General features: G+C 32.9%; 2 protein-coding genes across 2 annotated transcripts; both read right to left on the reverse strand.

The window, feature by feature from the left end:
- Window positions 1-248: 248 nt before the first annotated feature.
- LOC131066917 (omega-hydroxypalmitate O-feruloyl transferase) lies at window positions 249-3,409 on the reverse strand. The gene is made up of 3 exons (XM_058001815.2): window positions 3,221-3,409; window positions 1,874-2,444; window positions 249-1,395 (listed from the first exon to the last, which is right to left on the reverse strand). The coding sequence occupies exons 2-3, from the start codon at window positions 2,336-2,338 to the stop codon at window positions 535-537; spliced, it is 1,326 nt and encodes a 441-aa protein (XP_057857798.1). The 5' UTR covers window positions 2,339-2,444; window positions 3,221-3,409; the 3' UTR covers window positions 249-534.
- Window positions 3,410-15,346: 11,937 nt separating this feature from the next.
- LOC131066870 (anther-specific protein LAT52) lies at window positions 15,347-17,856 on the reverse strand. The gene is made up of 2 exons (XM_058001740.2): window positions 17,609-17,856; window positions 15,347-16,157 (listed from the first exon to the last, which is right to left on the reverse strand). The coding sequence occupies exons 1-2, from the start codon at window positions 17,817-17,819 to the stop codon at window positions 15,613-15,615; spliced, it is 756 nt and encodes a 251-aa protein (XP_057857723.2). The 5' UTR covers window positions 17,820-17,856; the 3' UTR covers window positions 15,347-15,612.
- Window positions 17,857-18,204: the final 348 nt, after the last annotated feature.

Below are 18,204 nucleotides of genomic sequence, written 5' to 3' on the forward strand. Positions count from 1 at the left end.
TCTCTTACATCTTGATGATGGATCAAGGAGTATGATCGGAAACATTGATCAAGGAGTGTGATCTGAAACATTGATGCAAAAAGGAAACACACAATCAGATCCAATCTGAAAACAATTACTTGATAAACTACCATCTAATTCAGAAATAACACTAATCAAAATTGTAGAAAACATATCAACCTGCTAATAATAATCTATAAATTGTTTACTTTCTACAAATTGTAAAATATTATATAGATTTATATACAAATTGTAAAATATTATATAGATTTATATTCAACGGAAACATTCTTACCATTTAACTGTAAATATTCCTGATATGTTAAAACCCAGTCGAAATGAAATGGGGTTTTTACAGGCTATTGGATTTCGATTAAACTGATCACAGAAAGCCAAATTGACAGCGAAAACTCGCTGATTATTCCAATTCTAAGAAGCCAAGAATAACCAAATCATCTATCTGGATACAAATATGAAACATTGAAAAACTTATTAGGAGAAACGGCAAATGGGGGTGGGGAAGAAGGAGCTGGTTTAGAACTGCAAGAATTGTTGGAAGCGGTCCATGGCAGATTCGGGAAGGCCAAGAAGCACATTAATGCTCTGGCGTTGGCTGCCATGAGAGAGGAAGAGAACAACTTCTTTAGCAGGCAGAGTCACAGGCCCAGATTGAATGGGTTCTCCCCACCCGAAATCCGAGGTATGGAACGCCAATCGAGACCAGGTGGTGACCAAAAGAGTGGCCGTTAAAGATGGCCTGGCCCGCGTTTCCTCGAAGAAATCAATGGCGGATCGCATGTAGCCATCTGTGACCATGGTCACTGCCTTTTGCACCAGACCCACTGCGTGTGACATCGGTTTGTCCGCCAATTCTCCGGCCTTGCAGAGAGCCGCTGTGATCACAATTCCGTTCCCGAAGTAGCCCTTGGGTAGGGGAGGATCGAATTTGGTACGCCCATCTACTGCAAACATAAGCTTTGTCTCCTGATCTGCCGCCATTTCCAGGGCCTTGCTGCGGGACCGCCATACCAGCGCTGCCAGGGCTTCGAATGTGGTGCATTTGCTCAGTGCTCCGTCCTCCTTGGCCAATTTCTTTAGTTGGTCCAGTTTCTCTGGGCTGAAGCAGAAGGATCTGTACTTCATTTCCTCCGTTTCGTATCCCCCATTTGAATTGAGGATTTCTGTTAGCTGTGAGAATTCCATGTGGGGGAAGTCTACTTTTGTTGGGGACCGGGCTTTCAGCAGGGATCGGTCCATATATGGGGGTACTGATAGAGGCAGCCCCCGTGCTGTTTCGGCCCATGAATTCACGAACTCCATTGCCCCAATTCCGTCGAACATGCAGTGGTTCATGCCTAGCCCTAATACAAATCCTCCGCACTTGAACATTGTGACCTGCAAATCACGTTTCACACATCACAAAATCTGATAGTTAATGCTTGTGGTGAAGAATCTTAGTTTAATCATGTTTCACACATCACAAAATCTGATAGTTAAAGCTTACTAGAAATTCAAATTAGCCATGGAAGAAAAAAAATTGGGGAGACAGGGGAAATGGGTGTAAATCATGTTTCACCCATCACAAAATCTGACTGATTTGTTTATTGCTTATGATGAAGAATCTTAGTTAAATCCACAATGCTGTACAAGCATACTAGAAATTCAAATTAGCCTCGGAGGAAAAAAATTGGGGAAGCAGGGGAAATGGGTGCAAATCATGTTTTCACCCATCACAAAATCTGATTTTGTTATTGCTTATGGTGTAGAATCTTAGTTTAATCCACAATGCTAGAGAAGCATACTGGAAATTCAAATTAGCCATGGAAGAAAAAAAATTGGGGAGGCAGGGGAAATGGGTGTAAATCTGGCAAACCTGAGCAACAAGTGGAGGGATTTCCAGTAAGTTTCTGGCGCCTGTAATGTTGTAGACTAGCTTCTGGAGAGTGGAAGGATTGGGCTTTGCCATGTCCCCAACATCCTGGAGTGAGCAATCTGCTTCGGCTTCCACAAAGACAGCTCCCTCCCCTGTGCAATGGACATTGAGCTTGCCCTCTCCGCTGATACCCAGTCTCCCTGCTAGAGGATAGTAATGTACCAGCACCTTTCTCAGAGCCTCTTTAATTACTTCACTTGGCGTTTCATCTTCCCTCCACCCATTTCCATCCTTCCGGGCATTGAAAAAGTAGACTGTTTCTACAATGACTGCAATGTTCTGATCAAGATTAGAGAGAAAATAGACATGATTCTCTGTGGGCTCTGCAGGTTGGACCAGTGTAGGTTCCTGCCTCTTCACATTCAGTTCCACTGAAGGCTGTGAATCTACTCCAAATCCTTCCATTTGATCTGCTTGAACACAACTATGCAATTCAATAACTCCAAAAAAGAGAGGCACCCAAATAAATCAACAGGAGGCTTGATCGTATCTTCTGCAATTCATTAACTGCCTGCAAATTCCACCACATGCAGAAGTAAAACAAATGTCAAATGTAGTTGGCACTAGTTTCTATAGTAATCTTTAAAAGATTTCATAGAATCAATTGATTCTATTTTTTATAGGTTGTTTTTAGAATCAATTGTGTATGTTTTTTTTTTATGGATTAGGATTACACTTGATTAGTCATAGATAACACCTGTCAAATAAAATCCTGAATCCAGAATATCTTTCATAAAGTCTCCTTACCACTTTTACAAACCAAACTCCCTCTGCCACTAGTCAGTCACCCAATCATTAAGAACTTTCAACAAGAATAATGGGATGAGCCAACTTCTTCTCCAACTTATATATGACTGAGAGTGAGAGTGAGGGATGTGATTCACTCAAACATGAAGGCCTTCCAACAAAAATAATGGGATGAGCCAACTTTTTCTGTGACTTATATATGACTGAGAGTGAGAGTGAGGGGTGTGGCTGGAAACATCGATTCAGAAAGCATACACACAATACATCATTGGACATGATCCAAAATATTGATTGAAAAAGCATACACAGGACAGATCATTAAACATGATCTGAAATGTTCATTCAAAGACCATACCCAAAATAAATCATTAGATATGATCCAAAACATGATTCAAAAACATAGACAAAACATTGATTAGGATGATAGATCATCGAATATGATCAATTCAAAAAACAACACACAAAATGTCGATTCAAAAAGCACACACTATCGATTTCAAAGAAAAACGACATCAGAGCCGATCAAAGCCGATTACTTACTCATGAAAAGCACTGAATCTGTTCTTGAAATCCCACCACCAATCCAATATGAAACTGTGCAGAGGGCAGAGAGGTTGAAGGAACTATTTGATATGAATCTTCTTCCCGAGGTAGTTTATACAAGGGCATAGGGTGAAGGCATATAAATAATGGGGTATGATGATTCTCTACATTGCGTGACGAAAGACATATCCTCCACGACTCACGATACTCAAAACCAGGTCTAATAAACTCCAAGACAGGGTGAATGACATGGATGAAGATATGCGTAGGCCATCTACCAATTCTAATGGAGGTGAGCAAGAAAAGAGTCAGGGTTGGCCACTAGCTACCAATGAAAAGGTCAGCTTCCGTTATAAATTTGCATGGTTGTTGGCCATGCTTAGATTCTCCTTATTTAATTCCTGTGCAGGAATTTTGGTTACAAGGCTGGTGAGTTCCGTTAGTTTTATTGGAGCAAATCTCACCTAAAATACAGTTTTTGTTGCGTAAACAGAGCCATCAAATACGTCAAGTCAAAACATTTTTTCATGAATAACTTGATCTGCGAGAAGATTGGATGATGGGAAAACGTTATCCTGTGTCATTCACTGCATTCTCAGAATTACATTTTCCTTTCATGGTGTAACATTCTCGTTCAACGTCCAAACTCTTTTTGAGAAGTGTTACTATTTGTACTTCCTGTGGTCAGTAGGTTGGTTGAATTGCTTTTTTTATTCAATTGACTAACTCTATATTGGATTTTTTTGGTGGGATAATATCAAAAAATTATATTTTTATTTTGGGGATTGAAAATAGAGACAGTGCCAAAAAATTAGTTCAAAGAAGGGATTCGAAGTGTCTTACATAAAATTTGAATTTTTTTTGGGGATAATATCATTAGTGATATCAGTTTTCCACAATCTATCAAGTTGTTGTTGTTTTTGTTTCTGATTGTGCTGTTTCTATTTCTGATTGTGTGTTTTTGTTTGCATCAACCTTTGGAATCACACTCTGCGATCCATCATCAAGATAATATCATTTCAATCCCCACACGTAAAATATATAAAATAAAAATATAATGATATGATAATATAATAATAATAGTAATAATAATTTTGTCTTAATAGTTTTTTAGTTTTGTAAAGAGTTTAATAAAAATATAATATAATAATAATAATACTTTTGGGCGCTTCTAACTGATCTGTGGTAGTGGTCGTTTTGATAGTGGTCGTTTTATGATGGATTATGTGACTGTATGGGATCATGGCCCTTCATTGCTTAATAAAAAACAAAAATAATAACTTAGTCTTAATAGATCAACCCTTCTCCTTTTCTGGGTTTTGTAAATAGTATAATAGAAATATAATAATATAATAATATAATAATATAATAATATAATAATATAATAATATAATAATAATTAATTTCATTATAGAAACAATTATTTTATTTGCCTATTATTCCACTTAAAAAATATATGTTTATGTGATATTGATTAATTTATGTCTTATAAAAAATTTAATATTATTATGGAATTATTTTATATTCAATTAATTTTTTTTTAAAAGAGACTAATCATGTTGTACTTTTTTGGTGGGACATTAATTTTTTTATTCAATAGACTATTTAGGTTGGATTTTTTTGGTGGGACAATATCTAAAAGTAATATTTAATATTTTTTTAATAATAAAAGTAGATATTATGTGACATCGATTAGTTTATATCTAATAAAAAATTAATATTTTATTATATAATTAGTTTGTATTCAAAAAAATTCTTTGCTTGCGAAGTTCAATTTTATCAATTTATTTCCCAATCTTTTTGTTGGAGTGATGCTCCCAAGCTAGGATTATGACCGCAAAAGCAACAACTTCCATAGAAATAGATATATAAATATTTCACTAGGAAATTATATATTATCGCTCCTCGATGATTTATAAATGTATAATGGCCTTCCTTATATAGGTAATAGATGATGAGGTAGGTACAACTACCCTTGATACAAAATTAAATGCATGATATGAAATATAGGCATTTATATTAAGTAATGAAACATAGCCTCATATCTTCTAGAATGTCGCCTAAGATAACTATTATGGACAATATTAAATGAGAGTTCCATGTGACAACTAAGCTATTCTAAGGAAACTTAACACATGTGAATAGGTGCTAATGAAGAACTAGTTAGGATATAATCTTATTCACACTAACACCCCCCTAATTGGAACTTAGGGAGATGATTATTATGCAAATGATGCAATATATGATGTGAAGATGATATGGGTCTCGACAACTAGGTCATATTAAGTACCCATGTGCAACTACAATGTAATGCAACTAATATCTTACAAATGAAGAAAAGGAGAAAATCTCATAGAACAAAACGCTTATCCAAAAAAGAGATATGCAAATCATATACAAGTAAGGAATGAAGTGATGCATGGATGTCTCAACATCGATACCCACAAGAACTACATCCATCACGAGAATCCAAATGATAGCCCCCCCATAGGAGGGACGATGAGATACTATGTAGTCCCTCCATAATAAATAATCCCTTGCAAGAATGGTAAGTGTCTGAAGGCAAAACATGCTCCAATTCTTACAAACCACTTGTCGTCCTTTAGGAAGAAACAAAACCATGGATATTTTGGAAACTTGAATAATGCTTTGTTGTGTTGTCATTGACGTCAAACTTGTTTGATGTTTTGTCATAATCAGTTGATGTAGTTGATCAGTTTCACTAATGCTGAATTCGGTCTACCTATCTAGTGGTTGTCCAGTTTTAGATCCAGTTGATGAGTTGATGATTTGTTTGATGTTCAATTGATATGTTTGAGCAAGATAAGCTGATGATTTGTCTAATGTTCAATTGATGAGTTAAGGATTTGTGTGATGTTTAGTTGATGTATTTTAGTTGATGAGTTGATGATTTGTCTGATGTTTAGTTGATGTGTTTTAGTTAATGAGTTGATGATTTGTTTGGTGATTAGTTGATATGTTTATTTGATTCTTCAGTTGTTGATCATTTGTCCAGTTCTTAGTTGTTGACCTATCATGTAGACTACATGGTTCGAAAATAATAGTACAGATGTTGCTAATTATGGGTTCAGATGTCGATGCTTTGTTTGATGGTGTTGTTGTTGTTAATGTGCGTGTCTTTCCCGACATCTACAGTTGTGGATGTTCATGTATGGAGAAGAAAACTAATGTGTTGTTTGATAGTAATGATGAGTGAGCTTTAATATGTAGGAAATAGTATTTAAGTCCTATGTGCAAAATATGGTACCTTGTTTGGTTTGTCACAATCAGTTTGTTTAAGTAGGTTGTAGATATTCAATTATGATAGGGATGTATAGAAACTTGGAGACGATGGTTGTTGATGCATTGTTTACTCATTTATTATCTATAGTCAAATTTGCAAGTGCATTAGTTTATTTTCATGGGTGTGGAAATGACTCAAATCTTCAAATCCAAATTTAAAATTAGCATAAGTCATATCCTTCCAACTAGTTGTTATAAGTTGACCTAAAACACAAAATTTGTTAACTAGTGTTGTATGTAAAGAAAACCCATAATTTATTTCAAACCATCAAAGATTATCTAAGAGAAAATTAAAGAACAATTATGATACATTTATAGTACCATAATAACATTAATATTTTGCCAACATCCTAGACAACATAACATATGACAAAGGAAAATAGTCTTATAATGATTTAAATTATATCTATCAAGACTAACCTATTTACACACAAGTAGCAAATATTAAGCATGAATATACTCTTAACATCAATTTTCACAACTCATATATAATTGCAATTTTCATATATACATTTAGAATTTACATCTACAAATATAGATATTAATTATTTATCCAAAAAATTAAATTAATATTAAAATATTTATCTAATCATTTTCCAAATAATATAAATTAACAATATTTATCACAATATTATTAATTGAATTTGGTCTACCTATCTGGTGGTTGTCCAGTTTTAGATCCAGTTGATGAGTTGATGATTTGTTTGATGTTCAATTGATATGTTTGAGCAAGATAAGTTGATGATTTGTCTAATGTTCAATTGACGAGTTAAGGATTTGTGTGATGTTTAGTTGATATATTTTAGTTGATGAGTTGATGATTTGTCTGATGTTCAGTTGATGTGTTTTAGTTAATGAGTTGATGATTTGCTTGGTGATTAGTTGATATGTTTATTCGATTCTTCAGTTGTTGATCATTTGTCCAATTATTAGTTGTTGATCTATCATGTAGACTGCATGGTTCGAAAATACTAGTGCAGATGTTGCTAATTATGGGTTCAGATGTTGATGCTTTGTCTGATGGTGTTGTTGTTGTTGTTGTTAATGTGTGTGTCTTTTCTGATATCTACAGTTGTGGATGTTCCTGTATGGAGAAGAAAACTAATGTGTTGTTTGATAGTAATGATGAGTGAGCTTTAATATGCAGGAAATAGTATTTAAGTCCTATGTGCAAAATATGGTACCTTGTTTCGTTGGTCACAATCAGTTTGTTTAAGTATGTTGTAGATATTCAATTATGATAGGGATGTATGAAAACTTGGAGACGATGGTTGCTGATGCATTGTCTTGTCATGGATATCAATTTTATATGTCATTCCTTGTTGTTGTTTGTTTCTAATTGTAAGTGTTCAGTAATGTATATGATCCAGGACTAGATGTTTAGATGTTATCTTGTTGTCTAGTAATAATGTTTTGTATACATAAGTTTGTTCAGAAGTTTACAATATAGGAAGTTTTTGCATCCTTCAGGATTGTGAAGATCATGATGTGTGGATTTGGATATTCAATGCTTATGTTTTGTGAAGGATGCACTATTAAGTATGCAGGTCCTCTAATTGATCAGATGAGGAGGTTAGAGGTTGTTTTTTGATATTTAGAATGTCTGTGAGACTGATTTAGAAATTACTAGGTAGCTTCCAGATACGCGGATCCAAGGGTTGTGGTTTAGAGGACATGTTCATTTGGTTTGTGTAGTATTCTAGTTTAACTTTCAAGTGTTGGTTTTGATTAGCAAGTTAGTTATGTTGGTATGTGCTCGACATGCTCTATTTTGTTGAATATCAGTTGTTTCAGTTGATCTATCTTGTTCAAATTATGCTCCTTTGGTCCAGATATGCTTTGGAGGATGAGTTAGATTGTTGATATGGATCTCACCTTGGTGTGTGGTGATCCACACTTAGTAACTTGCATTGGAAGATACTTTTTGGGCTGACTAGTTGATGCGTTTCATTATCTTTCTGCACACTTCATTTGGTGTCGATCTTGGAGATTGTGGTAGTGTGTGTGGTTCATTGGTATCTACTTTAATGAACATATTATGATGTGTATGGGTCCCCTTTATCTCCTCGAGAGGACCGGTGTGATCGTTTTAGGTCTAGATGATCTAATTTCTGTAATATTGCTTATTCTGTCTTTGGCCAACATAATTAAGGGTTTTGATGAAGAATATTGTATATAAGAATGTATGATTGTATGCATTGAGGTATGAAATGTGTGTGAATCATTGTGAAGTGGATGTAAATAATATTCAAGCAAATTTTGTGTTGGTGATGTGCGAAAGTCAGTTGAGAAGTGATTTGATAGTAATATCTTTGGAGTGACAATGATCAGAGACAATATATGTGATCGGATGTGCTTGCCATGATATTTGTCACTCGAGACCAAGGTTCAAGGTCAATTTCATGATTAGGAGATCCTACACTTGTCTACTAGTGGACTATGAGTTTGTTGGTAGACTTTTGTATCCTACCCTAAGGTAGTGCATCTCATTTTTACAAGACTCTTTGTATCTTGCCCTAAGGTTGTGCACCTTAGCATTGCAAGTCCATCAAGTGCATATTGCTCCTTGGCAATAAGCCTAAAATCTTGTAATCAATTTTACTATAATGTGAGTGTGATTCTCATCATTGTTTCTCAAAATATGAGAAGTGGTCATACACAAATGATCAAATGTTGATGTTGGATTTGGATACTTCATTTGAACACTCTCCCATATAGGGTTTTCCACATAAATATGGTGTTCATGTGTTGAATGTGCTTTTGTGCTTTTAAGCTTTGCAATTGCAGTATAAGTTTAATTGTTATAAATATTTGAAAGGAATTGATTTGGATTGATTCACCCCCCACCTCCCTCAGTCTTGCGATGTGTTCAATAGTATAGATGTAGGAACATTAGGAAATTTGAGAAAAAATTACGGAGCTTCGATAAGGCACGATAGCTTGATGAGTGGTAGATGACCTGTGCCACAAAATACCTAATGCAATGTCAATGTATGGTTAATGCAGAAGTGGAACACGAAGTAGGGTGCCGATTGAGCATACTATGTAGGGAGCATAGTGAAAGGGTGTGATCTATGGGCACCAATGTAATAGCTCCTCCAAATGCCAATCTCCCACAAACTAAATGATCTTTAATGTGAACTCCAATAATATAAGGCAAAATCTAAGTGAAAAATTGATAATAATATACATAGTCTGAAGTATTACAGGAAATTGATGATGCAGGTCCATAAATAGACTAGAAAAATACACGAAAAATATTGATGCAATTAACTGAAATAGATTGGGTGGTACCAAATGAAATGGTAGGAGAGATATATTTCCAATCCGAGGACTCATGGGACCTCAACAAGTTTGGTGAAGGGTCTCAATTGGAAAGAAGAGTTAATCAAATGGCTTTGATACCATGTTGGAGTGATGCTTCCAAGCTAGGATCATGACATCAACAGGTTCCATAGAAAGAGAGAGAAATAAATATTTCACCAAGAAATGATATATTATTGTCAATATGATTTATAAATGTACAATGGACTTGCTTATATAGGAAAAAGATGATGAGGTAGTTACAACTACCCTTAATACAAAACTAAGTGCATGATGACACATAATAAATGGCTACAAAAAATATTAAATAATGAGACATAACCTCATTGTTCTAGAATGCCACCTAAGATAATTAACATGAACAATATTAAATGTGAGTTCATGTGACAACTAAGCTATCCTAAGTAAACTTAGCTTTTCATAGGTGCTAACTAAGAACTAGTTAGGATATAACCTTATTAAAACCAACACTTTTTTCTTGCATCTCTTGCTTTCGTGTTCACTACAAATTTGCAGATACCTTAGTGAGATTTTTAGTGTTTGTTGCTACAATTACTTAAACTTCTTGTTATATAATAATATTTTCTCTTTTTGAATTTCCTTTGTGAACAACTTCTTACATATATCATAATTAAAATAGTAGTAGATATTAAACATATATTATAACTAGTTGTTCAATAACTTTTTTTTTGCAATCAAGTAATTTTTTTAATTTAAGAGATTTGGCAAGACAATATCAAAAAGTAATATTTAATATTTTTTAATAATGAAATAGATGTTTATGTGATGTCAATTAGTTTATGTCTAATAAACAATTTAATATTTTATTATATAATTAGTTTGTATTCAATAAAATTCTTTTTTTGGGAAGATCAATTTTATCAATTTATTTTTGTATGTCTTCTCTTTTTGTTAGAATTGAGATCTATCTAATGGAATAAATGTATTGGATTTTTTTCTCCAATTTTTTTTGTTGTACATCTCTTGCTTTCGTGTTCACTTCAAATTTGCAAATACGTCTAGAATTTAGTGAGAATTTTAGTGTTTGTTTCTACAACTACTTAAACTTCTCGCTATACAATAATAATTTCTCTTTTTAAAATTCCTTTGTGAACGCCTTTTCACATCTATCATAATAAAAATAGTAGTAGTTATTAAATATTTATTAGAACTAGTTGATCAACTTCCTTTTTGATCTATCTTATTAGAATAATCGCATCTATTAAAGACATATCTAACAACTAAAAATAAAGGATCAATAATTCACAATTCACCTATGTGGGGAGAGGTCCATACTAAAGGACAATGATCCTTGCAACAAAGTAAAGGAAAATAGGGGTAAGTGCACAAAGATGTGGCTCAAAAAGGGGTCTTAAGATGCTACTTTTTTCTTGAATCAACAGTTTAACATTTGACAAGATTGAAGATAGTTATGCTCAAAATTTGAAGATGTAACAAGAACAAGAGTTGTAGTGCTCTAAATCTATTTTTTAAACTACTAACATTTTTTTGAAAATGGTGGAGATTAAGGGTTTCAAAAAGGGGGCCTACAGAAAGTGGTCATGTTTTTATCATGAAAACATAACATAGCATCTGTTGTGCCCCCCCTAAAATGTTAATTTTTTTTTAGAATTTCACAAGTTGCTTCGATTAAAAATTATCTAACAACATATAATTTATTCCCAATTTTTTAATGAATATATGGAGTTTTACTAATTTTTGAAGTGGACACATCCTAAAAAATAAAAATTCGAGCATAATCCCCACTTAATTTTTTGACAACTAATCGAGAATCATTTTTTTCAATGTGTAGAATGGAGTCTAGTTTCTAAAAATATAATTTGTGTTAAAATTTGATGAATGAGTAAAAACTATACCCAAAATACCACATATTGGTTTTTAACAAAAGATAGACACACTAACAAAAGAAATAAAAAATGAAAACCTTAAGATAATCAAAACATGAAAAAAAAATATGGTTAGATATCTAAGAAAGAGCTTAATGTCATCATGTTACTTTTGTAAATGGGCATTGAAACATATGCAAATTTTATGGAGAGCATGACAAAGAATGTATCAATTGTTTCTACCTTTTTAAAAAAATGCATCTTTGGCATGAAATGGTCGTCCAACCCTTTAGTTTAGATTCCTAAGGAAAATCCAACCCAAAGGGTTGGTATTTCCCAATGCAAAACATTTGGCAAGTGCCAAATTTGACACCCGCCAAATGTTCTACATTGGAAATCTCTCTCTCTCTCTCTCTCTCTCTCTCTCTCTCTCCCACATTGATTAAATGTTTTGAAATCAAGTCAAACTCAGTATCCCAAAAACAATATATACATGAAATATAACATTTAAGTATAAGAAAGGAAAAAAATAAATGTCTTTTTCCTTTCTTATCTTTAATTTATATTTAATGTATATATTGATAGGATGTTTGAGATTGGTTTTAGATCTCGAGGAGTCATAATGTAGATTCTAGGTTTTAGAATATCATATAAATTTTCTAACTTAGTCAAATTTCAATAATCAACATGCTCCTATCAATAGTCTCTTGCTCTCTTTATCTCACTCTCTTCATCTCCGCCAAACTTTAGACCTATCTCTCTTCCTCTCTAGGTCTCTCCTACCCCGTCTCCCTCTCTACCTCACCTTCCCTCCTTATTCTCATCTCTATCCTTGCCTCCCTCTCTCTCTTCTTCTCTCTCTACCTCTTATTGTTTCTCTCCTCTCTCTATCCATCACCTATCACTCTCACCCCCTCTCTTCCCACATCTAGGTCTTTCCCTCCCTCTCTCTTTATCTCACTACCTCTCCCTCCCTATCTGATAACCCAACTCTCTTCCCCCCTCTATCTGTTTCACCTCTATAGTTTCCCCTAGGTCTCTTACCCTTCTCTCCCCGGGCTCTAGGTCTCTCACCTCTATATCTCTCTCCTCTATAGTTCTTCTTCTCCTTGTGAACTTCTCTATCTCCCTCACCTCTTTACCTATCCCCTCTCCAAGTCTCTCAATCACTCCCTATGTACCTCTCCCTCCCTACCTCCTTAGCTCTCTCTTTCTCTTTGTTCTTTCTCTCTCCTTCTCTTCGTGCTCTTGTTTATTGTGGTGTTATTTTCTATAAGGATTTCTCCACATACATCTAGTGTTGTTTGTTGATTTCATATTTGTTGATTTATACTTTCACACAGTTAATAGTTGATCAAATGACGATATAAGTAGACTTTTGAATTTGTATTCTCTATTAACAAGCTTTTATTTGTAGTTGTTTATCCTATTTTAGAATACAGTGTATGCACAAAATATGAAACAAAAAGAAAAATTTAAAACCCGACAAACACAAAAAATCTTCTAAGACTCAAGAGAACATCCCAACATCTAAATAAATTATAAAATAAGGTTGAAACAATAATTTTATTTATTAAAATATTTAGAAAATATTATAAAGATGAAGAAAATTGTACTATTCAATTTTTTATAAGAAATTGATAAAAAGTAGAAGGCAACTATTGATGCACCCTACAATTATACTTATTTCCCAGTAATATATGTATATAATTCATGTTAATTCCTTCTACCATCCAGTCTAACTTTCCACTTATAAATTTCCTAAAATAAAAATTTATAAAATGTACAAATTTCCTTTAGTATTTCTTTACAAATTTTATTTTATTATATTCAAATATTCTTAATCTTTTAATAAAATTTCAATAATTCAAATGAATAAGTTTTTAAAAAAAAAAATTATATATCACTATGGGTCTAGTGGGGACAACGTTATTAGTTCAATAGGAACAAAATGATAAATGAAGAAAAGCCTATGGAAGCTTATATATGAGATGGTTTGGTAATAAAGTAGTAATAATTATATTATATAATTATTATAAAATTGAGTATTATATTTTAGATTTGTGTTTTTATTGAGTTATTTCAATCTAATGATTAGTATATTATTTGTGTGTATTAATATAAAAGTTGGTAAATAGTCATTTTTGGGATCTGTTTTAATTTTTTGTTTATTCATTTATTATCTATAGTCAAATTTGCAAGTGCATTCGTTTATTTTCATGGGTGTGGAAATGACTCAAATCTTCAAATCCAAATTTAAAATTAGCATAAGTCAAATTCTTTCAACTAGTTGTTATAAGTTGACCTAAAACACAAAATTTGTTAAGTAGTGTTGTATGTAAAGAAAACCCATAATTCATTTCAAACCATCAAAGATTATCTAAGAGAAAATTAAAGAACAATTATGATACATTTATAGTACCATAATAACATTAATATTTTGCCAACATCCTAGACAACATTACATATGACAAAGGAAAATAGTCTTATAACCATTTAAATTATATTTATCAAGACTATCCTATTTATACACAAGTAGCAAATATTAAGCGTGAATATACTGTTAACATCAATTTTCACAACTCATATATAATTGCAATTTTCATATATACATTTAGAATTTAGATCTACAAATATAGAGATTAATTATTTATCCAAAAAATTAAATTAATATAAAATTATTTATCTAATCATTTTCCAAATAATATAAATTAACAATATTTATCACAATATTATTAAAATCACTTGCATTAAATTTTGTAAACATTTGTTTAATAAACATTATCAATTCCACTTCCTTATCATAAATTAAATTGTGTCATTACCATATAATTATTTAGGGTAAGTTATTCACTATAAAGTGGTGTGTTATTGCATATATAATCTTTTATTAGGAGCAAAATGAGTTGATAACAAACCATGCCTTATGCAATTATAAAGGGATGATTTTTATTACAATCTCAATACTAATATTGCAATAAAAACTAGTAAAGATATCTTAAATATATCTATCTAAAGAAATGTGGGAGACATATCAATTGAAACTATTTGATTTATTTTAAAATTGTTTTATTTTATTTTAAATTATATTTATTATATAAAAATTTATAATTTTTTTTATATCTACATTTTTCTTATTATTATTTACATTTAATTTTATAAAAATATTTAAATTTTATTGAATCTACATTTTTATTATTATTATTTACATCTAATTTTTAAATTTAATTTTTAAACTTCTTCGTATTAATAAAAAAAATCATTAAAATAAATAAAATATATTTTGTAATTAAATTAATTATTCTCAACTAATAATTTTAAAAATAATATTTGAATACATTGAAATGATAGACTAATTTTTTTAAAATATCTTTTTTTAAATTTTTATTTTATACTTATACATTTAATTTTGATGAGGACATATTTTTGATTTTATGTGGTGCTTATTTTGAAAATATTATGTTTATAACTAACATTAATATTTTGATATATAAATGATTGCCAAATTTAAATTCGACCATAAGTTTTTTTTTATTAACATTACCACACTTAGACATTGCACTCCACTGTTGATGGCCATTATAGTATGCCTCTCAACAGATAATAAGAAATGAAATGAATTCGCCATTTAAATAAGAAGTCAAATGGATTCACTACTTGAAAATGGAGTTTGCTGAGTAATTGCATAAATCATTTTCTTGGTAATACAAAAGCAATCCTTGAAATAGCTAGGAACTGGAATCTGCAAAGACTGAGAAATTACATAAATCATAGCAAAGCCTACCAGCACTACAAGTACTGTTATTGTAAACAGACTATTGGAATTCTATGAAAGCTGAAATATCTGCTCCATGCTTACTAATTTCATAAACAACAAATACCAGAGAATACAGAGCTGATTAAGAGAAAAGGGCACTACTGCATTGGAGGTGGTGCAGGCAGGGTGGGAAAGGCTAAGCGAGGGAAGGGGACTGAAAATGGTGGAGTGGGTGGAAGAAGAGGAAAAGCTAGAGGAGGAGCTTGTAAAGGCAGTGGTGGAGGAAATGGCAAGTTTGGCAGGGGTGGAGTGGGTGGAAAAGCAAAAGGGAGAGGAGGAGCTTGTAGAAGCAGTGGTGGAGCTAAACTCTGCTTTGATTCTGCATCTGCATCTGCATCACTGTGACTGTGTTTGTGTTTGCATGAGGCAATGGAAGAAGGGCGAAAGGCTAAGGGAGGAGAGTTGTAAGTTAGAAGTCCATTGTTGTTTGAGGCCAAGGTGATGTGAGATGCTGTGGCAATGGAGGGCATGTTGCAGGACTGTTGTGGACTGCTCACAAGGCGCACACCACATTTGGAATGAACAACAACTGAGGGGCTTAACTCCACCCTGAACTCTCCATTCTCCCCTGTTTTTCCTTCAACTGAAGTGCTGCCTGTTTTCAGCTTCCTCTTCATGTTGCATTCCACTGCAACCACTGCCCCTGTTGCATTGCAAATCCCATTTGATTACTTGTTAAACATGCCTATTCTGTTACAAATTTGCCACCAATTTTATATGAAGTAGAGTTTTCAACAATGTTATCATAAGCACTGTTTTCAAATAAATGTTTTCAATTATGAGAGCAATTTTTGAAAGGTTAAGTTTGAACAGTATATTTTAAGTTTTGATTTATTTAGGCGGTTCATCTTAAATCAAACTGAAGAAGCGTGTGATTTCAGATGAGCTGCCTGAACAAGTCAATTAATATGATTTCATGAGCTGCCTAAGCAAGTCAAAGCTTAGAGTTTGTTATTTAAGCTGAAACCTTCCCAACAGGAATAATTGATTACAACAAAAGAAAACAATCACACACAACATCAGCTTCTAAATTCAGATGAGGCACCTCAACAAATCAAAACTTAGAGTGGGTTATTACTCCAAACTTTTCCAAATAGAAACAATTGATCACAACAAAGAAAAACAATCCCACACAACAATATCAGCTTCTAAATTCAGATGAGCCACCTCAACAAATCAAAGCTTATAGTATGTTATTAAGCCAAACTCTTCCAAATGGAAACAATTGATCACAACAGAAGGAAAAAATCCCACACAACAACATCAGCTTCTAAATTCAGATGAGACACTTCAACCAGCCATCAGACTGCATATTTGATCATATTAATTAATTAAAAATAATAATTTTTTATTTCCAATTAATTATGAAATACAATCAAATGTACAGTCTGATGGCTGTATAGACAAGAGTCCTCACCAAATCAAAGCTTAGAGAGTGGTATTAAGCCGAACTATCCCAAACGGAAACAATTGATCACAACAAAAAACAAACCCACACAACACCAGTATCTAAATCCAAATCAGCTACCTCAACAAATCAAAGCTTAGAGTGTGTTATTAAGCCGAAATCTTCCAATCAGAAACAATGGATCACAAGAAAAAAAAACAATCTCACACAACGACATCAGCTTCTAAATTAAAACGAGCCACCTAAGCAGCTCTAAGCTTAGAGTGTGTTGTTTAAGCCAAAATCTTCCACTCACAAACAATCAATCACAACAAGAAGAAACAATATCAGCTTCTAAACTGAAACAGTCCATTACAACAGAAAAAAACAACTCAGATAATGACATCAAATTATGAATTGAAACCACAATTATATCAATAAACCATGAATCTATTGAAAAAATTGAATAATTCGAAATAAATCTACCAAAAATCAGATTTTACTGAATACAAAATCCCAATGCCATAAAAAATTACAATGAAATTGTGTCCTACACAACTTCTAACAAATATTAATACCCCTCTATCCCTCTATGCTGACTCTCAATGGAAACGATTTTATCCTAAGACTGCACTTCTTCGATAAACTAGTATAAAATCCTGCAAGAAAATAGCCGATTACAAGATTATAAAATTGTAAAAACTTACCAACAATAACAGGAGACCCTGTATCTGTCAATTGATGTTGGCCACATGTGTCGCAAAAGACTCTTCCCTTCACCACAACATTGCGTGGCTGTTGAGCAGAGCTTTCCTTGGCCAAACAGGTGGTGAAGCACAAGATGCTTAACAGAACTGTAACACTATATTTGGAAGCCATTGAAGCTAACAGTACTGTAACACTATATTTGGAAGCCATTGAAGCTAACAGTAACAGTAACGCCCTTGAGTCTTGAGTCCGTTCCTCTCTCTTTATACCTGCTACTGCCTTCACTCTGCAAGATTTTCTATCCATTGGAATGTTCTATTCTATTTCCAAAACCAAATTGAGTAAACCAAATTGAGTAGTTTTTGGTCTATGTCTACCTAAACTCTTTGTATACACCTAATTGTATATGCGTACTTAATTGTACAGGAAAATAATTTATGTATGCCATCTCGTTCCATCCATGCTACCTAATTAAGCTTATTTGTTTACAATTGTTCTTCTCTTCTCTTGTAAACAAAGATCTATTTATATGTTTTTGACTGTTCAGTTTTTTGTAATGTCACCTCTGTGAGTATCATCCAGATGCAATGAGTGC

The sequence above is a fragment of the Cryptomeria japonica genome, chromosome 9, assembly GCF_030272615.1.
Source record: "Cryptomeria japonica chromosome 9, Sugi_1.0, whole genome shotgun sequence".
Classification (NCBI taxonomy): Eukaryota; Viridiplantae; Streptophyta; class Pinopsida; order Cupressales; family Cupressaceae; genus Cryptomeria; species Cryptomeria japonica.

Excerpts from the sequence above, each read along its gene's own strand:
- LOC131066917 (XM_058001815.2), bottom strand. The coding sequence starts at position 2,338 with ATGGAAGGATTTGGAGTAGATTCACAGCCTTCAGTGGAACTGAATGTG. Across the intron at positions 1,396-1,873 it reads TCCCTCCACTTGTTGCTCAG|GTCACAATGTTCAAGTGCGG; the intron begins GTTTGCCAGATT and ends CGTGATTTGCAG.
- LOC131066870 (XM_058001740.2), bottom strand. The coding sequence starts at position 17,819 with ATGGCTTCCAAATATAGTGTTACAGTACTGTTAGCTTCAATGGCTTCC. Across the intron at positions 16,158-17,608 it reads AGGGTCTCCTGTTATTGTTG|GGGCAGTGGTTGCAGTGGAA; the intron begins GTAAGTTTTTAC and ends GCAATGCAACAG.